Below are 25,521 nucleotides of genomic sequence, written 5' to 3'. Positions count from 1 at the left end.
TTTAGCAGATCAACAAAACAGGCAATTTGACGCAAGACGTCACGGCAATGATTAAATTGTTTTCTTCGAAAACACTACCTGACAAGATGAACAAATACAGTCGTATTATCTTTAACGTGGGGTTCCAAACATTTCAACATTTTGGAGCAACACAAAGTTGAAACGTTTATCCGAAGCTTTACAATTGATGGATTGAAAATCAAAAAAAAAGAAAAAAAAAAAAAAAAACCCTGATTATTTGCCCTTCATGGTTTAATTGTATGGCCAAGTAGTTTAACATGGAAAGAGATCAAGGTTAGATGCACGTTGCACAAGGGAATTTCGTGCCATTTCAAAAAACCCCAAAACGTTTTTTTATCAACAGAAACCTAAACATAATGGCAGGCCAATTTTGTCATAGATTAACACTTAAGTGTACGAAAACTGTTGATGAGCTTATTTAATTTGTCTTAGATGGACTGGATCGGATTTTCGTTTCCAAAATTGGATAGAACATCATCAGAAGTTGTTTCCGTCAGGATTTCAATTGATCTTTTTTGTAAATAAAAATAAAATGGCTAGATCACTTTCTTTAAGTGTCACTGTATTTAGATCAGAGCACTAACTGGGGACACCCACCCGTTCGTATAGTATCCAGGAAAATTCAACTAAGAAATTAATTAATAAAGGATAAATAAAATCACAACACATACATCTGGTATGTACTTGTGATCTAGGTTGGATGTGGAAATCCAAGTTCTTACACTTGATACCACTATTTGCACTGAAGTGACTAATAAATTAATATTAATAAGACTTGGTTGTGCAAGGTTTATACCCAACAATGGAGTTGCACTATTGGTGGGAGCTTGCTTATGTAAGAAACATGAATAAGTTACTGGAATGAAAACAATTTTTGATGATGTGGGGATTAAGAGGTAACATAAATACCAAACAAGGAAATTATCACTGCATACATGATGTAACACATTTTCACTTTGTTTCATAATGCAGTTACCCTTCCCAGGTAAGATGTAACCTGATTCAGGCAGGCTTTGTACACTTTGTTTTGGTTTTAATCCAAAAGCAATGAAAAATGGAAATATGGCCACTGTCATGAGGTTGGTGTACATATATTAGTTGTCTACACCTCATGTCCCATTACACATGATAAATTAAAATCATGGAATAAAAAAATATATATATATCAGAAAAAATTACATGAACCTGAATGTTGATTCACATTTGAAAATTCAAATGACTGCCTGTAAGACCAAAATGGGATCTCTACCAAATGCAAACAATGCAAGCAAACAGTAAGAATTCAAAATGACAATGATGATGATGTTAAGCATGAGAGCATTTTTTTCTAACCAAACACAAAGCAAATGGGGGAATAGTTTTACCTGAGTGAATATCACAAACTACAGATTTTGTCATTTTTGTTATATGGACAAAACTGAAAAGACAACATGAGGCAAACTGATAAACATTCCACATTACTGTGTTATGAAAATAAATATTACAGTGACGGAACTCTAAAGGTGGACACCTCTCTAATACAGAAAATGGTGGTACCCAGCTTTTTTTTTTTTTTTTTTTTGATAAAGTTTGTAACTAAGTTCTCTGGAATGTGGCAAACTCTCTCAGACAGCCAGCTATAAATTTGTGGGTCCCAGAGGACCCAGAGCTGTCCAACATAGTGTTGACATTATTTGCAGTTATTCGAATGGCTTTCGTATTTATATTAGTAAAGGCTGATTTAGACAGTGCAACTTTTGCTTACGACTGTCGCATGCGATTTCTAGAGCACGCGCTGCTTTCGTCGTGCAAAAAATCGCACATAACTCTCGTTATTCAACATTGCCTGTAACTTCGTACATGACAGTCATAAGCGAGTTGTAGGTTTGATTTACATGAAAACAATTCGCTTTGTAGGCCTGTCATAAAGCTTGTCGCATGCGACAAAGTCGTACTGTGAAAATCGCCCTTAAGAGTCCTCGTTTTTAATCCATTCTCCTTTCTAATTACATCATCAACGTCGAAATCCCAAATGCTTGAGCACACTCTTTCTTTATGTAAGAATTTATTTCATAAGAATATCGAGGCTGAAATTTGCGAAATTTTAAGAATAAACTCGAGGCTGAGATTTTGAAAAGAATATATTTCTTGTGTTGAAAATTTGCAAATACAATGTTCACAATTATATGTTTTAAACTAAACTTTAAAATTCTTCTTTTCTCTAAGCGGAAAAACTAACCAATAAAACGATATAAACCTAACTAGCGAAATTTTCGATGCTAATGACAGTTTGATAAACGCTATATGTATTAAACACATACAGTACACTTGTACATTCGATACCCCAATACATTCTAAAACGGAAATGTCATACGGTATAATCTGAGAATATTCACAAGAATATATTCAGCCTAACATCGGCAGAAAAATAAGAATATTCAGCTTGGGCCGGAAAAAAAAATATTCTTATATAAAAAGAAAAGAGTGTAATTTCTTCGTCGATCGTCTTCGACCTCATCTAGATGAATGGTATCCGGTCACCTCGCCACCAGGGAGTCTCGCCAACCACCAACTCGCCAAATCGTAACAACAATAATCGTTAAAACAACACGTTAACTATTTATTAGATTTTGTAAGCAAACAGTACACTATTCATAACACTCCTAATGATATGCGAAACTGAAATACAATAAATTAACATATCCCTTGCGATTCAATGCACGCAGGCATGTGCACAAGGGTGTTCCAAGGGTATAAATACTGAGTTGAAGCAGAATAACACTCTTTTCGTGCTTAGTCTCAGCCAGCGGAGCAGTGAACGACATCTCTTCAGTTTTCGACCCACGCGAATTTTCTAGAATTATGGCTGAAGCTCCAGCGCCGGGAGTACAATTTCCTCAACCGCTAGTAAACCCTCCAGCACAAGGCCCACAAGTTCCCCAAGTCGCACAAGCTGCTCAAGTTCCACAAGCCGCGCACGTGGCACAAGCTGCTCAAGTTCCACAAGCCGTGCAAGTTGCACAAGTGCTCAAGTTCTACCAGCCGCACAAGGTGTACCAGTGCCACAGGCTGCACAAGCGGCGGGTCAAAATGCTACCCAAAATGTTGCTGCCGACGGTCAAAACGAACTCGAGATTTCGTATTTTTTACCACGTGCGGTCGCGGGGGTGAGTTTTCTCTCCAGGATTTATACGCCGGGTGTAGTCCCGGGGGTGAGTTTTCTCACCAGGATTTATACGCCGGGTGTGGTCCCGGGGGTGAGTTTTCTCTCACCAGGATTTATACGCCGGGTGTAGTCCTGGAGGTGAGTTTTCTCACCAGGATTTATACGCCGGGTGTAGTCCTGGGGATGGGTTTTGTCACCAGGATTTATACGCTGGGTGTAGTCCCGGGGGTGAGTTTTCTCTCACCAGGATTTATACGCCGGGTGTAGTCCTGGAGGTGAGTTTTCTCACCAGGATTTATACGCCGGGTGTAGTCCCGGGGATGGGTTTTGTCACCAGGATTTATATGCCGGGTGTAGTCCCGAGGGTGAGTTTTCTCACCAGGATTTATACGCCCGGTGTAGTCCCGGGGGTGAGTTTTCTCTCACCAGGATTTATAGGCCGGGTGTAGTCCTGGCGGTGAGTTTTCTCACCAGGATTTATACGCCGGGTGTAGTCCTGGGGATGGGTTTTGTCACCAGGATTTATACGCAGGGTGTAGTCCAAAGGGTAAGTTTTCTCACCAGGATTTATACGCCGGCTGTAATCCCGGGGGTGAGGTTTCTCACCAGGGTTTATACGCCGGGTGTTGTCCCGGGGGTGAGTTTCTCATCAGGATTCATACGCTGTGTCTAGGCACGAACCGAGAACCCGCGGGGTATATTTGTTGAAGATATAGATACGCCATGTAGTGTTACAAGTGCAAAGACTCAGTAGGTATGCTCCGTCAGGGAGTATAGTTATCAGTTTTACTAGTCATGGCGTGTTTGTTGCTTGGGAATTTTTTTCTCCTTTTTAGAGGTTCCAGGCTGAAGTCCTGAAGTTTAACCAGACGGTTGAGACAATGACTAGATCATCTGTGGAGAACTCCTTAATGAAGATTATGGCCTACGCATCTCGTTCCCTACCAGATTTCAATAAATACGAAGCCTTGGAGATGCTAGAATCGCTTCAACTTACGGCTCAAGATACCAAGCATGACCGCCAGAATTTCTATCGTTTGGTTTACCAAACAGTCCGTGGAAAGCTCCATGTGCCTCGGGATCAATTTAGAAGTCTCGTTCTGCGCCTTTTGAGCGATAAAGATCATGAAAAGATCTTCGATTGTGTGGCGAAGGTAGAGAAACACTATCGTTCGAGGGACCAGGCAGGGACCGCAGCTGTGTCTCCCTATTACTGGGAAGGCCGGGAGAGAAATGTCAGAGATTTCCCGAGCAATCCGGGAAGGCCTATGTCGTGTTTCTACTGTGGTAAACTTGGCCATATTAAACGATTCTGCGAGGCAAGAAAAAGGGATCTTTCTGGGAACATGGGGCTGCGGAAGAATGGCAACTCTCCAGCGTCAGCCGCAAAATAAAGTGTGAACTTTTCGCAGACAACATATGTTAAGTTGCTTTAGGTTTTCTGTTTGGGTAATAAACGTATCTTGAATTCAGTCATGTCTTATGTGAGTGTTTTTCTCTTCATTAGTAATAAACGCGATAGTCTCAGAGTTTTGATAGCTTTGAAAACAGGGTCTCCAGTTACCCTCTCAGGATTACTAGGTCAGAGTTGTCATCTCTCTGCTGACTACTTTGGGGGTTTCACCCGTGGGAATTATACCTTTTGTTCTTGATGTTTTTCCCTAGGAAATCATTTGATGGGCTTGGAAATATGACAAGAACTTTGATAACGCTATCACTCCTGGACAGTCTGGGGTGAATGCAATTCAATGGGTAGACTCCATGGGGAACTCCATAGCGGTCAGCAGCGAGATGACAGCACGTGAACTAATGCAAAAGGTCACGCGTGTGGAGCAAGGCGAGATTTTAGGGGATGTAAATGAGTTGTCCTTCGGAGACCCCAGTAATTTTCGAGCTGGAGAGCTTCACGCTCACTACTCGTTTTGGGAGAAAGTCGCGGAACGATGCCCTAAAATGGCGGCTCAAACTGATGTCTAGCTATGTACTATACGTTTTTGGGATCTACCAACATACTGTCTTTTCTTTTAGTTTTGGGCAGGTTTGGGAATTGTAAGGTTTGGGAAGGTTTGGGGGTATTTATGGATAAGATTGATGTTTGTTGTAAGTAAGAAGTAAAGAAAAGAGCTTGTCATGAAATTAAAGATGAACAGTATGGCGTGAGTGGCGCTGAGCAATATTATTTCCCATATCTTATTTCAACTGAGCATGAATAGAGTGTTATGAAATAGATTACTATTCATAAAACTCCTAATGATATGCGAAACTGAAATACACTAAATTAACATATCCCTTGCGATTCAATGCACGCAGGCATGTGCACAAGGGTGTTCCAAGGATATAAATACTGAGTCGAAGCAGAATAACACTCTTTTCGTGCTTAGTGTCAGCCAGCGGAGCAGTGAAGGAAGGAACGGCCCACCCACCCACCCTGACCAAATTCGCGTGTGTCAAAAACACTGCTGCCCTAAGCCAAGCTGTTCCAGCTTGGCTTAGGCCGCTGAGCAATATTATTTCCCATATCTTATTTCAACTGAGCATGAATAGAGTGTTATGAAATAGATTACTTTTTGTGACTTTCAATGATTCTTACCTGGTATTCCAAACTAGATTTTAGCCAGATTTTCACTTTATCAAGCTGTAACAAGCAAACGCGTGCTCAACTGTGGTAAACAACACAACCATTCGCCGCTCCGAAAGAGATCCAGGGAAACTCACTCGTCCAAACAAACATTTTAGCTTAAGAAAAGGTAAACTAAACACTGTGAGTACGGAGATATACTCGGTATCGGCGAATACGAATATAAAATATTTGATTTCCGAAACATTGGCGATTGCACGCCACGCTTGTTCCTCCAACGAGCCCGTTTGAAATGAGAAGATCATGTGACATCGACACTTTGATAATATAGTTGGAAGCGATGCGTTGTGGGCTATGTGGTTTCTCCTCCTTTGGACTACACGAACCAACCCAAATACACGAACTGAACCAGCTACACGAACTAACCTAACTACACCAACTGAACTGACAACTCCAAAAATAATGAGCCAACGAAACCGACTCAAACGACTACACAAACTGAACCGACTACACCAAATAAGCCAACGAAACCAACCAGTGAACCGACTAAAGCAACTGAACCAACTAAACCAACTAATCCGACAACATCAATGAAGCCAGCTAAGTCAACTACATCATTATTGACGCCAATTTAAAAAGCAGAATTTAGTTCTTATGGAACTACCGTCAGTAAAAGCTAGTGTTGTTTATCGCAGTAGCCAAGCAAACTTTTTGTAAAAGTGTTTTTAACTACGTTTGAGGAATTGCTGTTGGTCCATGATGATATAAATGACCACTCTTAATGTGACCTTTTCAATCGTAGCTAATGTGTTTATGTTAAGCTGACACAACCATTTTGGTGCAGAATACTGTTTTCGTTTTACCTTAGCTGGTGCATTTTAAACTGGTAATCTTATTTAGAGTTCAATGTTTTAACTCCGTGCTATATAAAAGGGAATTAGTTAGTACAGGCAGTTCAGTAAGGTTGCCAACCATTTGTATGTGTATCCCTTGTACTCTGGCTATTCCTTACCGACTTCATATTAGTTAAAACATACCAGAAGTTCCATTATCTGACGTAATAAAACCTCTCTCATATCATCGTAACAGATGGGTCTGAATGCACATTTCTAGACCTCTTTCAATCATTGGCCATTTTTATTCACTCGAGCGTCCAGTAAATTAAATGAGCTTAAAATCTCATGCAAGAAGCCAAGAAAAAGCTTATCAGCATGAGATACAGCTGTAGTATATGTTTCTTATTTGGTGCACTTTATCTTTTTAGGATAGTAGAAATGATATTTTATTTTGTTATATTTTTGCTCTTTGATTGGGAGTCTTGGACTCCTCTCGTCGCGCTTGCCTTGCTGAAGTGTAATCGACAAATTCCATGAAAAAATAATTAAAATAACACATAAACGTATTGCGATTTAGCCAAAAGCATGGCTCGAGATATTAAATTACATTTTATGCACTGTATATATATTTGTTTTAATTTGTTCATAAACATTTTCCATCAGATTTCCAACGTAACTTAACTAGAGACGAATGCCAGCCTGGTGGTTTCTTTTATATTGAAGCTTCTTGTTCCACTGCCCAATGAAATTTTCATTATTTCATAGAAATGTTTTGTTTCATACAGCCCTGGGGAAGGAGGAGGAGGCAGGACTGGGGTACTCCTGGGATGTTCCGGTGGGAGTGTGTTTCCAGGTTCCGCGTAATTTTCTCATACATGAGATCTCCATTGGGTTAACTGGTAACTGAGAATTGGTCACAATTTTGAATGGCCACTGAGGAATGGCTGCCTTTATTTTAACTGATAGTTGAGAAACATAAAGAATTGTGTACCCGGAGATGTCTAAACTTTGCCTGATTTTAGTGGGAATTTAGTCCCGAAAGAAATTGGAATTACTCGAAAGTTGTTCGGAAATATTGGATGATACTCGCTGGCACTGTTTGACTAACGAGAGGGACAAAGTTGATGCAATAAAAACCCGCAAAAACTGATAATTAACTGATAGCTGAGAAAAAGCCGGAATTTTAACTGATAGCAGAGGAATACTAATAGCTAACTTTCAACTGATAGCTGCGAATCCAGCATCCCCCATGCAGACTCTCGTGTCCTTTTTAAGACCATCAGCCTCTTACTAGTGGGACGCGCCTCACCGTGGCCACCCAACAAACTTTTTTTTTTACAAGTTAGCCAATCATGATACGCGAGTTTGATTAACGGTCACGCTCCTTTCAAAGTCCAACAGGCAAGTGACGCAACTACGAATTATCGAAAGCATGTTGTTTTGTATTTTATGGCTAACTTGTAAAAGTTTGTTGGGTGGCCACGGTAAGTCGCGTCATACTCTGACTCCTCTGACTCTTGACTCTGACAAAACGTAACCTTGTTCTGTCAAAATTAAAGCCTGGTTTACACAAACGGCACAAGAGACAGGTAGAAGTGCAGAAATAATCATAAGGCCATTCACCCTACGGGATTTAAACACGTACACAAGCACGATTTAATATTTACAAGCGCGATGCCTTAAAAAAATGTTCACTTTTGCATGAAAAGAGAATAAGAGACCATTTTGATATATTTTAATTCTATCTTGGCAACGAGACTTAAGGGAATAAAAAAGTAAACTATTTATTCATTCCGGAACCTCAATGTAATTTCTGTTGTTTTAATATGTCGGAATTGATCTATTGGTGAAACCTGCGCACACTACACGACTTCCTCATTTTCACTGGTGAGGCATGTGCAGTCATAACCGTAGAACAAAAGATTTTATACATCGCTCTTGAAATACTTTGCTCCTTGTATGCGAGAGCATTTCCTTGCATAAAAGGCGAGAAAGGAACATACAACTAAGGTTTAAAGGGGCAGTGCCACAGTTTTTTCGCCTGCCCTTGAATAGCGAAAAAACATAATTTTATCGATGGAAATGTTACAATAATGACTCAGTTTGTTAACAATTACCCTACGAGTGTACATAAGCTAGTGTTTGTTGGCTGTGGTTGGCCTGGACGGAAATGGATTACAACTTGAGAAAACTGGCCAATATTTTCAATTTCTTCCCTATGTTTTTTGTACAAATTCCTAAAACCTTACTAACAAATTGTTCTTCGTTGGATCGGAGAAATCGGTTAATATTTTCCTCCTGGTGCTCTACGAACAATTTCTTGTTGGAGGTCGTACTTTGATTCCAAAATAATTTGCTAGCAAATTCTTGCTAACAAGGTCGATCCTGGACATAAGTGGATTCCTGCCGAGATCGGAGACTTTTTCTTTGTCTTGTGCGGCTTACCATTTCCTTACCAGGGCTAACGTTCATTGGGAAATTCATGGGTTCACTTTAGCTGTTTAACATACACTGCAGAGTTAATTCTCTAATCCATCATTCAACTTAAGGTTAAGTTCAGAAAAAAAGCATCTCACTAAAATTATATTTATCCGATACTTAAGGCTGGTTTCCATATGATCGCGGATCGCAGATCGCAGATCGCAATAAGGTCTGCGATCGTCTGCGATCATATGGAAACTACTTCTGCGATCGTCTGCGATCCTGCGATCACGATCGCAGACGATCGCAGAAGATAGAACCATGTTCTATCTATAGGCTGGTTTCCATATGATCGCAGACGATCGCAGAACTTATTGCGATCTGCGATCTGCGATCTGCGATCCGCGATCATATGGAAACCAGCCTTTAGACTTTAACCATCAATCAGACAATATTTGCTAGTGGATATGACATGCTTGTGCTGGTGATTTGATGGTTGGGTAAAAAAAAAAACAAATAAAAAAATGTAATAGTAATAATAATAATAATAATAATAATAATAATAATAATAATAATAATAATAATAATAATAATAATAATAAACTGGCGCGCGTGATTCATGAAGATCAAGCATTTTTGTGCTTGTGTTTACATTTATTCTCGAGATATATGCTTTGGTTGTACCTGCCACTAATTATTTTAGCGCTAATTATAACAACGTGTCACTGACCACTTAAAGCTAATAACTAATAACTAGCAATGACTTACACAGTGTGTACCAAAACACTAACCACTTTTAACCCTGTAACCAGGTAACCAAAAGTCATCTTCGATGTTCGTGGCTGTTCCGTGAGCCTGAAAGCGAAAGTATACCACCAAGTGCGTTCTACAGACTACGCTTGAAAGCGTACGGTGTCAGCACTCAAAATCGAAATTGTCCAACAATGTGAAAAATAATGTAAAAGAAAATAATTTCACGGTCAGGGAAATATATTTATATCTTAACGCATTTCCCTTCTTTAGTGAAGCTCCGCGCGCGGAGTTACACAGGTAAGAGATTTTGGTAACCCTTGAATGGGAAAATGTTTGGCTAGGTTATGACATCACTGTCCGTTCCGTCCGTACTTGTGTACGTCCACTCCTCCAGGTAAGCCATTGTGGAATGCTATACTCATGTAAACCCCCTGCTTCGGCAGGAAGTTGCGTGGCCAGCTTCTTTTTAGAAGAAAAAACGGAAAATTTTCAAGAAAGCTATAAATTCAAGTACTCGTTGAACATGTCAACAAACGTGCAAAGAAGAGAAAGGGAGAGAGAGAAAGAAAACGAATTGCAGGCTATGAATAAGCCAAGTGCAATGTTAAAGACAGCAACTGACGAATGCCAGCCGTAAAGACAGAATATATTTTGCTGTTTCAGTCGGCTCAGTGAACCTTGTGGAAGCGCAGATAGTTACGTACTTTTCTCATTTTTTTCCTCTGTTCTTGAGTGGTTGTTATCCTGAAATCCTGAAATCTGAGTAAACCGGGAGCGGCAAAATTTTCCTATATCTCACGGTCAACAACACTCGTGATATCTTGAAGTAAAATAATTTACTCCGATCCGAGGCGACGAAACGTAGAATTTTTTTTTTTCTTGAGGTGAAACGTTTCGCTCACTAAACGTTGTTATTATAAAAACGAACGAAAAACTCAGTAATGTAATTAAGGGTTGGTTGTTCTCTAAAGAGTCGAGTATTCATTTGATTTTGTTGACAAAACTTTGCTGGTTTGCTCTTTTGTAGCTTTTCTTGTCGCGGTTGACACGTTATTTGACTTAAGCTTAATAATATTGCTTACTACAGATAGGGCTTCTGAGCTCAGTTTTATGGTCCATGTTGGTAATTTTCCTTAGAGTTTTATTTTCTAATCTCGTCCCATTTTTACTTCGTTTAAGAAAATAGTAAAAGAAAAAAAAAAAAAAACGAACTGCGGCACAGTTTATCGTTGGCAAGACCTCTGACAAATTCTTTTTGCACACATATCTCCATCATTGGAGACCAGGGGCAGTTATTCGGGTGAAAGGGATTTTCGTAGGCGAATGTTTACTGTAAGAACGGGAGAGCCCCTGGGCAATTACTCACTTAGCGAACCAGTTCCAGAAGCATTTGAATTTCCTGCTTTTGATTATTTTCTGGCCAATCAGCGATCAGCCACGTCGCCACAGTCTCGTGGGCCGTTCAACGCGAAGATTCTCGAAGAGAGATTCAGAGAAAATTCAGCAAAGTCGAGGAAATCGCAAACTTAAACCTGGCCGCAGCAAAAGAAACACTCACTGAGACATTTTCATGCGGACTAATCAAAGGTATCGTAAATTTTAACAGCTAATACGCGATTTCTCCTGTCTTGCATATATAGCTAGTCGCATAAACATTTTCTTATCATATCTCATTTGTTGAGCTACAATGTACGTCTGTTGAGCTACCGGACAAAAATTCGTGGAGAAATTAATTTTTGAACATTTTGTTTCGGGACAGTTTCGTTCGCACTGCATGGCCTTCATTCAGTGGTAAACACACTTAAAGGTAAATCTTTGCCAAGCAACCAAGAGTGATTTCCTCGTGTTCTCCTTTTCTTAATCATAATTTACGTACTTATTTAGATTTCTGTAGGAGCAATATTGACTGAGTTTAAATTTTACACATGTAATGAAGAGAGAATATAAGTTTAATTCCAGAGTAAACTAACAACGATAAAACTTAGTGTCAGGTATCAATTAATTGTTCACCTGCGCTGTGAAGCTTCCTATCACTTGAAAATCCGCGAAAATAGATCTATAAAAATAGCAATCGGTGGATCTAAAGAACGAACTTAACTTACGGAGTAATTTCTTTCACTGAATTAGATCTGCTCCTTCCTCCCATCAAAAGGACACTGTTATGCTCGGTTACCATTCGTTGTAAGAAGAAGTAGCGAGGTGAAAGCGCTTTGTCGCCATGACTGATTCCAGTTTCTCAGCTAAACAAATGTCAATCCGATCCAAAGTTTTTAGCTTTGACACAGATAATCTTTTGCTGTTTCTTGTAAGACATACGGAAACTTAACGTTTGGTTTGGGAAACGAAACATTTTATTGGGATGGCCTTACTTGTCTACAGTCCGGTTACTCACATTATATCTGGCGATATCACATCCCTGAGGCAAGGCTGAAAATTGTCTTAAATTCCGCATATTGGAGATTCAAAGTTTTGTACGACGGGAACAACTTTCATTTGCGTGATGAGTGAAATGTGAAACGATAATTATGTAGTCTTGCCCGACCATCTCGGGGGAGGTAAACTACATGATTATCGTTTCAGTCCATCAAAAATAGCTTGTAGACTTTGACTTGTCTCAATTTCCTCTTGTTGTAATTTAAAAAAAAATTCACTCTGTCATCACAAAGCCCATATTTTGACATACTTTATTCCTTTGCTTTTTGCCGCTTGTGTATCACATTTATCTTAAAAACTAAAAAAGAAAAAAGTAAATAAAATAAAACACAAACAAAAAATAAACATGTTATTCACCAGGCTAGGCTGGTCTGTATAGGGAAAATCTGTGCCCTCTGTTTGCCGTGACGCCACAAATTCACGCCTTGTTTACAATTCCAGCAGCATCAGTTAAGCACTTTTACCCTTCTTTACCGAAGTTTGTTGCCTGTGGAACAACTTTTTTCGTGTTTCTGCTCAATGTATTGATTATGCAGTGGTCGATCAGTTGCAATAAAGGGAACAAAACTCTATGCAAATATTATATTAAGCGTGAAAAAAACTATCGTAACTCGATAAATACCCGATCCCGTCTTGCTGATGTTTACTTTCAGTGTACATCGTGTTTTGATATTTCTAGACACCAAGCTCCACATATAATCATGTGGCTTAGAATGCCAGACCTATTGAAGTGATTGAGTTGGATTATGGATACGTTGCTCTTGCTGTATTACAGTTCACATTGTAATTATTATTGTAGCTAAATAGTTTGGCTGCCTAAGAAATAAATTAAAGTATACCAAGTCCAGAAAGGATGAGGAATTTATAAGGTTATTACATTCATAGGGAAACCATAAGCAGAAAAGCTATTATAAAGTAATTTTGAAGCTCCGCCTTTAGTCTTGGCCAAATAGATGTATTATGCGTTAAGCGGCTTTTCAACAATCGGTCGCAGTTTTTCAAAGCCCGATTAAGCAATGAGTAACCCGGGTTAGCGTGAACTGGGTTTCGAGTTTAATTGCTTATCAATAAGATTTTTCCAAAAGATTTCTTTTCCCCAGTTTTGACTTAGAGTTGTCTTTACTATAAACTTATAATTTATATAGCTTTAGTGATTGTTTTTAAGGAGCGAGATGAAAACCTTTGTTTAACTTTTAATCGTAGATTAGCGTTAATCGGCGTTCGAACAGACGGGCTCTGATTTGCACATGCAGGAACAGGGGCTGCGACCTCCCTGCGGCCTTAATCATCTTTTGTGATAAGAGCAAAAGCTTTATAACCGTATTTAATTTTAACCTCTTGTTACAAACGAATGTTTCTTACTTATGTTTCATATTCATCAAAAGTAATTTACCTGGAAAATTTTATAACATGTGGGTGCATGGGGTTCGCCTGTATGATATGACGCTGAATATAAAGGAGTCGTGTTTCCTGTAAAGACCCTTGTTTTATCGTACAGAATATATTCACATCGCCGTTCATTAAGGCAAAATTATGTCAGATAGGTTGTTCTCAGCTCATGCGAAAAAGATCAAAAGAAAACTAAAAGCATTTGTTTACACTTTAGAAGTATTAAAATGTATTCAGGTTTTGTAACTGGAATCAACCTCACATGATAACATTCTGGATTGAAGTTTACGTTGAAATGCTACTTAAAAACGTTCTAAATCCAGTTTATCTCTTCCCTTAATTCAATACCAAAAACGTCCCTAGGTTAACTCACTTTTTCTTTTGAAAATGTATGGACAATTTAAACTTAAGAAAAAGTTGGTGGGGGTGGGGGGTGATGGGGGCTAGATGTCTCCCTTCTTTTTTTCCTTAACGCGTTTTACGCATTTGTAAATAGCGAACAATGTACGCTATTTGGACTGGTTTTTATACCCCCATGAAGAGATCTCATCTCCAACTCATATCTCCACTGACTACGGCTCAAGTAATGAAGACATTAAAGAGGCAACCTTTAGTTGGACGCAATCTGGGTGATATTATAATTTCTAATAACTTATAATTGGATTGAATTAAATTGAACAAGAACACTGATCCAGCAGTTTAACTCCTTTTAATTTAACAACTTTTTCTTTTTAATTCAGTTTGCGAGTAACGCTGTACCGAAGTGAAGACATCAGAAGCTTCTCAGCTGTTTATTTTCTTCCTTCTCTGCAGCACTTTGTCATGAAACCGGAACCCGGCTTACAATCATACCATCCTGACTTGCACCCAGTCAACCAGAAAGTGGTCCCACTGCCATAACCGTGGCTACTGAATGACTCTCCACGGCATTGGCAACTTCCTCGCTTCGAAAGCTGATTCTCCTGATCTAGGCCTAAAACAAAACATAGTCAACGGTCTTGTTTGTATTGTTTTTATTGCAAGGACTGCTTTTGATTGTGAATTGTGGTATCCTAAATTGACCCTAGCAAAGCGAGGCTAACTAAAGTCTGCAACTAAATAAGAAAGAGGAAAACTGGAGAACCCGGGGAAAAAAACTCGGAACAGGGACGAGAACAACAAGCAAACTCAACCAATCATCCTAAATCATTGAGATTGGTGGGAGGTGAGTGCTCCAAGCACTACGCTATCCAAGCTCCCCTATTTAGCCATGATGTGAATTTGTACTGGAAATAATTTGCTTTCTGCTGTTAGTTTACGCATTGTTAATGAATTCACCAGGGCGATTGAGTATCACGAAGAACTAATTTGCATGTAACGGTAATTAGGTTTCTCGCTGAAGTCAGCAATGGAAGTGACTTGTAAAAAGCCCGTGCATTTCCTAACCTGGTCAAGCTTACATACCTCCTTTCCACTCTTTATACTCCTGAATGACAAAAGAGAAAACATATTAAAGTGAAAGAGAATCTTATCACCACTCAGTTATAGTTTTCTTAACCCTATCTTAACCAGGGAAGGGGGAGTGGTTTCTGCCTGCGGCATACTTTGAACCTGAAGAGTATTTGATATTTGCGCAAACGCCATAAAAATTCATGACTTTTTGAAAATTTATCTAGGAAAATTTGGTTCGGTCGGTTAACGTTTATTGACTTTGATATTATCATGGTAACCAATTTTCGACCAATTAATTTAAAAAAAATATGAAAAATCCCTTTTTTAAAATGAAGAAAAAATGTTTTTCGTTAATAACTTTCGAGTTTTTATATCATATTAGTATTGACTTTATTGATGTTGATTACTTATTACTTAATTTTGGCGTTTTCCAGACGCTTTTTTTAGAAAACCAAGTATTCTAAGATCACTCACGTCGCTCACCCACCCACCCCCCTTCCCCAACGGTCCGAGAAGAAAGGCCCTACCAAGGGTTAAGGTACTATTATTTGAACGCTTGAGATAGAAATCTTTGTGTTTAATAGCGAATTAATGAATTTTGAACTTAGCTTACCGGTGATTTAACTTGATTTTCGTAGCCCTTTCACAATTAGCTTAAGCTTTCTCCAATTTAAATCCTTGTGAATTACACCTTTAATTTACTCGAGAGTAACTTAACCTGTTTTCCACGCGTCCAAAGGCAAAATACTTTTACAGATAAGTTCATGTTTTGAAGTTTAAGGAATAATGTACTCAGTCTTAAAACTAACAATCAAAGAATCAGCACTCGAATCCCCTCGCAGTAGCCAATTTACTTTCTCACTTCTGGCTATAACACCAAATATTCTTTAGAAACGGAACCCCTCAGTATGTTTTTATATTTTACTTGTTTTGAGTTCGATAATCATAACTGCACCTCAGTAGTGCAGTTATGAAACGTATCGGGACAAATAAGCAAAAATTAATTCTCTGCGCTCTCTTATAGACCTTGTTCACAAATGGCAGCAGATAAATATATTTTTTTTTCATGACTATAGGCACTTCTAGCCTCGTTAGCATGTGCAAATTCGATAGAACTTGTATGTTAAAGTGTTATTCGAGTAGGGATAATTAACAAACGAATAAAAGAATATAAAATCGGTCACTATTAATAAATGAAAGGTCCTATCAAAAGTTGATCAAATACACAGGAAATTAGATTAAAAGTGGCTAAATATATATATATTTTTATATAACCACAGAAATTCTTCTGATGACCACCGAAAGCCTATCTAAAACAGTGACTACAATATATGTGTTGGTATTGAGGACCAAAATGTCACGTGAATGAAAATAGACTGCGAGCAGCCTCTCTTACACTCGAGAATCCGAGGGGAAGAACGCAAGGTATTCGAAGCGCGAGTCGCAAGTCGCGGGCGCGAGCGACAGAACGGGTAAAGCAGTCGCTCGCGCGTTTGACTCGTCCCCCAAATATCGTGCTCAATTATGTTTTTGCGTTGTTTCCCGCGGATTCTTGAGCGAAAGAGAGACTGCTCTCTGTCTAGAATAGAAACAGTTTTCAGGTGTACGAACTACCATACAAATAAAATTTTGCTGGAAAAGTTTTATAACAGCAACTGTTTTCCTTCATATTTATGTATCGTATTACATTTTTTCGATACTTTCTTGTTGTCATTGTTCTGGGTAAAGGAATGTTTTGAGCATTTTGATCTTTCAACGCAAACCAAAGAATTCACTCACCCATTGACTTTGTCACCCTCCCTTCCCTCAATTTTATTATAAACTAACCTCGTCTTCATAATCGAAAGGAGCTCGAGGCTTTGCAGCAATGCAAGCAAAGCCTATTGCCATGACAACCAGAAACAACTTGGCATTCATTTTCATAAATCTTCTGTGAGAGAAAGAAAAGCAAAATTTCGTTAATTGATTAAATTTGAGGGTAAAAATTTGGTGGAAAACCTGCTTTCGCAAATTTTTTCCTGCCAAATTAAACTACGAGACTGAATAAGTTATCAAATTTCTACGCAATATCACATGACATTGAGTGACTTCTGTGTTCAAGATCAGATTGAATACATTGTTCCTTTAATCTATCTCTGATTAGTCCTCGCTAAAAACCAACATTTTTGCTTGTTTTTATGGCGTCACACGAGAAACCAATACACGTCTCCATTTGGAATTTCAAGTGGAATCTCATTTTTCACGGTATAACTGGGGAGTTAAAAGAAACTTCTGAAGCTACAAGACACAAAATTCAAGAATTCTTCAATACTACACTCAAGATGGATCCAGGTGAAGTGAAAAATATTAATTTCGCTGCGTGCCATAGAATTAGAGGAAGCCGAGACGCAACTAGAGAGTCGATCATCGTCAGGTTTGTCGACCTGCAACAGCGGGATTACATTCTTAATCTAGCCAAGAAGCTCCCAAAAGGATCAGGTTATGGAGTGATGGTCGATCTACCACCAGAGCTCTCGAAGCTTAGAGGCCGACTTCTCAAGAAGGAATGGGAGCTTCCCTTTCAGCAACAAAAGGAGGCGAAATTAAAGTATCTACAGAAGGCCCCATTCATTCAACTAGTCGTGGCTGGTCAGGTTCAAGAATCGGGTTGAACTATGGAAAAAGCTAAGTTATTGCCTGTCTTACTGAGTAAAAGCTAATTTCAAGAATAGCCTATCTAATAATTATGTCGCTATTAACTTTTTGTTTAAGTACTTCTAGTACGCGCGAGTCGCAGCACAGGACATCATTACTATAAGCCAGAAGTTGCAATCGCTAACAGGACGCTACTTGTTGTGTTTGTTTAGTGTCTGTTTGTTCTTGTTCTGGATTGATAAGTCTCAATCTGTTTTCGTCTTACATATGCAAATATATATATTTATGGCAGCGTTTGCACTGTGCCAGCAAATCAATTCTACCCTTTTGCGTTGTAATAAGTATGCAAGATTAACAGATCATAACATTTAAATTCAGTGAGGATAAAATTAACAGACTGAAGATCGGGACATTGAATTGTAAAGGTTTAGCAGATGAAAAAAAAAGAAAAGACGTCTTTAATTGGCTTCGGCAAAAGAAACTTGACATATATTGTCTACAGGAAGCGCATATCCAAAATAGCAAAAGAGAACAAGCAAGGTGGAAATCCCAATGGGGCTATGAGGCGTTTTTTAGCAGTTTAGATAGCAAAAGTTGCGGAGTTGTTATTCTATTTAACAATACATTTGAATATGTGCTGCACAATGTAATTAGCGATCAACAAGGCAGATATATCGTATTAGATATTTCCATTTTTCAGCAACGTTGCACTTTGGTTACTCTGTATGGTCCGAACACGGACTCGCCCGAATTTTTTACAAACCTGAAAGAAAATCTGATCAATTGGGAACTGTCAAATCAACCTATTATATTATGCGGGGACTGGAACGTGGTGCTAAATTACCATAATGACACGATAAATTACTCAAAGGAAAACAATCCGAAGGCTCAAAAATCTGTGCTGGATTTAATCGATACTTTCGAGTTGGGCGATGTCTATAGAGACCAGGAACCAACTGGACGTAGTTATACTTGGAGTGCGTACAGTAATTTAAAACAAGTAAGACTCGATTATTTTCTTTTGTCTACTGATTTAACCGGTCTAGTGGAGTCAATTCAAACCAATGCTGGCTATCGCACGGATCACTCGTTAGTAGTTATGAATATGATTTTTACACATCAGGAGAGGGGCAGAGGGTTCTGGAAATTCAATAATTCTCTACTGTCAGATCCGGCATATGTGAAACTTGTCAAGGATTGTATAAATGAGACTGTGGATGAATACAAAATTAATGGTGACATAGAAAATCCACAGCCCCATACTTTTTCCATTAATGACCAACTTTTGTTTGAAACACTTAAGCTTCAAATTCGGGGTAAAACTATTTCTTATGCAGCATGGAAGAAAAAAGAGCAAAATAAGACTGAAAATTTTCTAGAAAAGGAAATAAATTTTCTTCAGCAGAGTTTAAATGAATCTCCCTGTGAAACAACCAAAAGGAAACTCGCCCAAAAACAGAATGAGTTACAAGAACTGAGAGAGCATAAAATGCGTGGTATAGTTATAAGGTCAAAAGCTAATTGGATAACTAGGGGTGAAAAAAGCACTAAATACTTCTTGAATCTGGAGAAAAGACATTACACAAACAAATTAATTCCTAAGCTAGTTTTAGAGGATGCTACCGAAATCACAGACCAAAAAGATATAATTAGGGAGCAGGAGCGTTTTTATGAAAAGCTTTATACCTCCAGGAAAACTGAATTCAGAGCTGATCATTCTGCCACATTTTTCAATCAAGATAATATAAGGGTGAAGTTGACTCCTGAAGAAAAGGACTCTTGTGAGGGTAACGTTTCTGCTAAAGAATGTTTAGATGCCCTAAAAGCTATGGGTGATGGAAAAAGTCCTGGGATGGACGGTTTTACCGTGGAATTTTATAAATTTTTTTGGAATGACCTCAGCCATTATTTAGTGCGTTCAATTAATTTCTCATATAGCATTGGCGAAATGTCGGTCACTCAGAGAAGTGCGTTTATAACTACCTTACCTAAACCAAATAAGACAAAGTTCTATCTGAAAAATTGGAGGCCGATATCTTTACTTGGAGTTGATTATAAAATAGCTTCAGCTGTTGTCGCAAATCGTATTAAGAAGGTTCTCCCATCCATCATTTCACACACCCAAAAAGGCTTTTTAAAAAACAGGTCTATGGCCGAAAACACAAGGCTAATTTATGATATTATAGATAAACTAAATTCTAACAACGAAGAGGGCTTACTGTTGTTAATTGATTTTGAAAAAGCATTCGATTCTGTAGAATGGAACTTTCTTGACGGAGCCTTAAAGTTTTTTAATTTTGGAGAGTCTATAAGGCGGTGGGTTAAAACCTTTTACAAAAATATTAATAGCTCCATTTTATACAATGGTCATTGCTCCAATTCTTTTTCGGTCTCAAGAGGTGTTAGACAGGGAGACCCCCTGTCACCATACCTTTTTATTATTTGTGCTGAACTTCTCGCAGATGCAATAAAACAAAACGGTCAAATTAAGGGCATCACTGTTAATAATGAAGAGTTTTTACGTGGACAGTATGCGGATGACACTTTTTTCCTTTTAGATGGAACTGAAACTTCACTCTCCCAATGCCTAGACACATTGGAGCTCTTTGGAGAGTGCTCAGGTCTGAAGGTGAATGTAGAAAAAACTAAGGCGGTATGGCTGGGTAGTAAGAGATTCTCGAAGGTCATATTACTTCCGGAGAAAAATTTAGCATGGGTATTTAATGAACCTTTTGACATCCTAGGGATAACGTTTTTTGTTGAAACCCAGCAAATAGTGGAGTACAATTACAAAATAAAGCTACAGGAGGTCAGAAAACTTTTAGACTCGTGGTCCTGGAGACTTAGGCAAAATACAGGTAATTAAGTCTCTCGCAGTATCTGAATTTGTTCATCTCTTAACAACACTTCCTACTCCAAATGCCTTTTTTCTTAAAGAATTAGAAACACTCTTCTTCTCCTTTATCTGGGATGGAAAGAGTGATAAAATAGCAAGGAAAACAATCATTAATGATGTAGATGATGGGGGATTGAAGATGACCGATATTCGATCATTTGCCAAGGCTCTGAAGATCTCCTGGGTTAAGAAAGTGTGGGACGTAAATTATCAGGCAGACTGGAAAAGGCTCCTGCTTTCCGATCACCTTTACTGGAATGATGTCTGGTTACTAAACAAAAGATCATTATCACGCCTGGCTTGCTCTTTTGGGACAAATACTTTCTGGAGGAATGTAGTTGAATCATGGGCAGATTATGTTCAGGAAACTGTAGAAGCCGGTGACCTTCTGTCACAGCCACTATGGAATAATGTCTTTATTAAGATAGAAAATAAACCTGTGTTTTATAAGTCGTGGTACAAAAAAGATTTACGTTACGTCAATGATCTTGTAGACGAATCCGGCATTTTTATGTCACCAACCAAATTGATTAATAAGTTTAGCCTAACTTGTACCTTTTTACAAGCTTATGGTATTATGTGCGCAATTCCGAGTTCATGGAAGTCAAAGATTAGAGAGTTTGGTAAACGGCTACCTGTGGTCAAATCCCAAAATATAGATAGGTTATTTAAGACAAAAAAGGTGACCAGCTTTACTTACGACGCTTTGCGAAAATCGGTTGCCATACAGCCAACTAAGGTGCAGCGTAAATGGAATAAATATCTACCATCTCCTGTCGAGGATTGGTCTACCTATTACAGTATCCCTTTCTTATGCACGAGTGCTAGTAAGCTGAGAAGCTTTCAATATAGGATATTCCATAGAATTATTGCCACAAATGTATTGTTAATGAAAATGGGTATTAAGGATCACGATAATTGCTTTTTTTGTGACAGTTAACCTGAAACCATAGAGCACCTTTTTTGGTACTGTGACCGGATATCCCACCTCTGGATCGCCCTCGCAAATTGGATCTGGTCGGTAACAGACATTGAAATAGAATTTTCTCTTGAATCTGTTCTCTTGGGCTATACAAACTGTATGCCTTATAAGAATGCGATTAATTGTATTATTTTAGTAGTCAAGTTTTTCATATACAAATGCAAAATGGAGGGACGTGAACCCGATTTCGCTGGCGTACAGAGCTACGTTAAGTTTCATTACAATATTGAAAAATTTGCACGTGACTTTTCTCATCACGATAAAATTTTAAGTAAGTGGAAACCGATGAAAAAATTATTTTGTCAATAAATGATGTAATGTGCTGTAATGTAAGTAGAATAAGCATTGTACCGTATTTTAAGTTGAGTAAGTATTGTAATGTAAGTAATGTAAGTTGTATCTTGAAAGTAGAGTTATTGTAATGTTAGTGGTGTAAGAGATCTGTATTGTAAGTAATGTAGCAGTTTTTGTGTTTTGCAAATTAAAAAAAACAAAAAAAACAACAACAAAAAAAAAAAGTTAAAAGACACTACATTTGGTCACATGAAATAAGATAAAGATACAAAACAGGAGATATAATTGCGAGGGAAGAAAAATTGGGAAACAGAAGAGGGGAAAGGCCGTAACTGAATGTTATTTGAGAACTGGGACTGTTGCAATGTTGTATTTTAAAACAGTTTTTGCTACCGTGTAACCCGCCTAGCAGGGTCACCCTTTTGTCGATGGTAGGGTCACCCTCCTAGCCGGGCCAGCGTTTCTCCATATAAACACTGTGGCTCGCCCAGCCGGGTCAACTCCGTCAAGACGAGACAACCAGAGCATGCGCGAGCGTTGTTGGCTCGGGCAAAGGGGTCAACTTTTTTCTCATATAAACGCTCACTGAAGCTGACTCGGCGGGGAGAGTGACCCTTGTAGGTGCGAAAATTTAGTTTGTTGTTGTGTATGTCGGCGTTACGTACTTCTATAGATCATTAGCGTTCTTGTTTTCGTTCCTCATTTATTAGTTTTCTCACTCCTTGCTCTCGGTACTTAGTTTCTCGTTTATTAGTCTTTGTTTTCTTAGGTTGTTTTCGTACTCGCTGTTTTTTTTTGTTTTTGTTTTTTTTTTTTTGCATAATGCCACATTTACATATAGGTTACTTGTTAGTTTTGTCTGTTCTGCTCATATTGCGTTAGTCGTTGTAACTTCAAGTTCAAGTTTAGTTCAGTTAAGTTTTAAGTCAAGCTTCAAGTCAAGTTCCAAGTTCTTAGCGCTTTAAACTTAGTCTTGTTGTCACATTTGTCTTTTAAGTATTCGTCGTTTATTTCGCTAAATTGTCGTTTTCTATTCGCTTTGTCATTTTCGTTGATAATTTATTTAACTATGTTATTTTATGTTATTTTCAGTTACCTTACTTACCTACGTCAATAAATTTTGTACGCATGGAGTGTGAGTTAATGCGTTTGCGACCACAACCCTGTTTCCCGGGACAACTTTTTTCGTTTCTGTTCAGTTTGTCTATTTATATAATTTGCTTCTGTGGCGTTTCACACCGTTAATTGCACGAGAACAATTTACCGTCACCATCTAACTGAACAATTTATCCTAATTAACAGAAAAGCTGATGACAATAATCCTTCACAAATATTTAACAATGCTGATTCGCAGTGGAATTTGCATTTCAGTTATTCTTTATTATGCTAATTGAATGAGTATCGGAGGTGAATTCAACTCTTTCTCCTTTTTGACAATGTCCTTAGAAAGAACTAATATCAAGAGAAATATTTATTGTATGTTCGTTTGCATTAAGACAATTCTTTTTACCATGTTTGCTGTTCATTTATAGTCAAAAATTAAACATTGTAGATGGAGACGATAAAGGAAAATAATAGCCCTATACCCTTTAATTAATGTTGCCTTAAGTAGAGAAACTCATTTGTAATAAATTGCAGAATTTTAAGGATTTTTATACGGCCTCTAAAGGCAATTTTTCAAAGACTTTTGTCATGATAACTTCATATGCAAAAACAACCTGCGGATATTCTATTTCAAGAATGGAAAATAGTTCTTTTAGCGGAATGAAATTTTTAATTTCAGTAACATGAACATTCAAGACCACAGTTGTGGAAATATGTTGATAATGAGATATTGAAAGGGGGCTTATCAACATCTGTCACCCTAGCCTCCAAAACTAGAATACGAATTTTCAATTTGAACATTCAACCGATAAATTGAATTACAAGATTCAAAAGAATAAATTATATAACCAATTTAAGGATCCATTATAATAACTGTTGCTTTAAGTAGAGAAACTCAGAAATGCAGAATTTTATTTTTTATTTTAAAAATAATTCGCGGGAAAAGTACAAGGAAATGTTCAAAACACGACTCAACGCTTTTCTGGCACAGCTACATCTCCCCATTTTTTTTCTTAAAACCCTTTTCCTAGTGCCAAAAGTTTCTAATTCCCAAAATATAAATATTTTACTTTGCGTTAACAAGGTAACTCTCCCAGGTAATTAAAAGATAGCACGCATGCAGTCGAAGACAGCATTTTGATGGTGGTAGTGGTATGAAGAAAGTTAAAAGCATTGAAATAACTGATTACAAAAATTTGGCAAGAAACGATTTATAGGAATAGCTTGAAACAATTTATTGTCACTTTGCTGTTCGAGTGAAGGCTACCTTTAAGGACGGCTTCCTTTCACTGACAATGGTAGTAGCATCTCTTCTACTTTCGCAAGTTCAGCTACCAGTCGAATCCAAAACAAAAAATGGAACACAGCGTCTAGTACGCAAACTCATGGTTATGGATAAAATGCGGTTGTTTGTCAGAAATGCTAATGTTAGAGTGTTTTTAAGAAATGTCAATGTCAGAGAGGTGATGGTGACTCGTCAGGACGATAAATATGTGAATTGATAAAATGTTTTCACTCTGCTTAGCAAGAAGTTCGGCTACCGTAGAACCGACCATTGCTTCAAATCACACCTTGAGGGTGTGAAATGCAAATTTACAGTCACATGTTTCAGTCGTTGAGCGTTGTTGACTCCAGAATCTGTGAAACAACTATCCCTCAAAAGTCAAAACTTTATAAAGAAAATTAAGGTATTGGCACGATACAAGGTATAGGCTTGTATAAATTTTGTCCGGTGATGATTGTCGAGAAGGCTTGTTGGTCCAGTCGTTATGTATAATACTAAGACTATATTCAGAGCAAATACAATCCCTGTTTGAGGTCCTCTGACTTATTTCCAATTCTTTATGCCCAATACACTGCAACAAAACTCAACTACTTTCACCTGATTTTCCAAATAAGAACCTGTTTACAATTTCTAGGCGGCAGGTTCTAAATGTGTAGAGGATATTTAAAGGCGAAAATTCTAGCAAATAGGTTCTTAATCCAAACGAATTTTTACTGTATGTCGTCCTTCTGGCGATTTGCAAGTGATGGTGTTTTGACCAAGTTTCGCACTCTATAGTCTGTTTTTTTTTTTTTTTTTTTACTGATAAGCTAAGTTTGATTCCAAGTTCTTAGCGCTTTTCACTTAATCTTGTCGTCATATTCGTCTTGTAAGCATTCGTCGTTTATTTCGCTTTATCGTTTTCTATTCGCTTTGTCATTTTCGTTGTTAATTTACTTAACTCTGTTATTTTATGTTATTTTCAGTTACGTTACTTACCAACGTCAATAAAGTTTGTACGCATGCAATGTGAGTTAATGCGTTTGCGACGACAACCCTCTTTCCCGGGATAACTCTTTTCGTTTCTGTTCAGTTTGTCTATTTATATAGTTTGTTTCTCTGGCGTTTCACACCGTTAATTGCACGAGAACAATTTACAATTTACCGTCACCATTTACCTGAACAATTTATCCTAATTAGCAGAAAAGCTGATGACAATAATCCTTCACAAATATTTAACAATACTGATTCGCAGTGGAATTTACATTTAAGTTGTTCTTTGTTATATTAATGAAATGAGTATCTGAGGTGAATTAACCCTTTCTCCTTTTTGACAATGT

The 25,521-nt window shown here is 38.0% G+C and overlaps 1 protein-coding gene and 1 long non-coding RNA gene across 2 annotated transcripts; one reads left to right on the top strand and one right to left on the bottom strand.

Moving 5' to 3' along the window:
- Window positions 1-2,862: 2,862 nt before the first annotated feature.
- On the top strand, window positions 2,863-4,575 carry LOC146468867 (uncharacterized). Its single transcript, XM_085124090.1, has 2 exons — window positions 2,863-3,051; window positions 4,003-4,575. Exons 1-2 carry the CDS (start codon window positions 2,863-2,865, stop codon window positions 4,558-4,560), a joined length of 747 nt encoding a protein of 248 aa, XP_084980216.1. The 3' UTR covers window positions 4,561-4,575.
- A 9,694-nt stretch (window positions 4,576-14,269) lies between these two features.
- LOC146468866 (uncharacterized) lies at window positions 14,270-25,204 on the bottom strand. Its single transcript, XR_014867343.1, has 4 exons — window positions 25,181-25,204; window positions 16,835-16,937; window positions 15,020-15,041; window positions 14,270-14,549 (listed from the first exon to the last, which is right to left on the bottom strand). It is a non-coding gene; the product is annotated as an uncharacterized LOC146468866 (long non-coding RNA).
- Window positions 25,205-25,521: the final 317 nt, after the last annotated feature.

Source organism: Pavona decussata, unplaced genomic scaffold (genome assembly GCF_977016875.1).
Source record: "Pavona decussata unplaced genomic scaffold, jaPavDecu1.1 SCAFFOLD_128, whole genome shotgun sequence".
Lineage (NCBI taxonomy): Eukaryota > Metazoa > Cnidaria > Anthozoa > Scleractinia > Agariciidae > Pavona > Pavona decussata.
The sequence above is the reverse complement of the archived record's forward strand: the minus strand, read 5'-3'. Positions and strand labels throughout refer to the sequence as shown.

Coding starts and splice junctions, on each gene's coding strand:
- LOC146468867 (XM_085124090.1), top strand. CDS start 2,863: ATGGCTGAAGCTCCAGCGCCGGGAGTACAATTTCCTCAACCGCTAGTA. Junction 3,052..4,002: donor AGTTCTACCAGCCGCACAAG/GTGTACCAGTGC, acceptor TCTCCTTTTTAG/AGGTTCCAGGCTGAAGTCCT.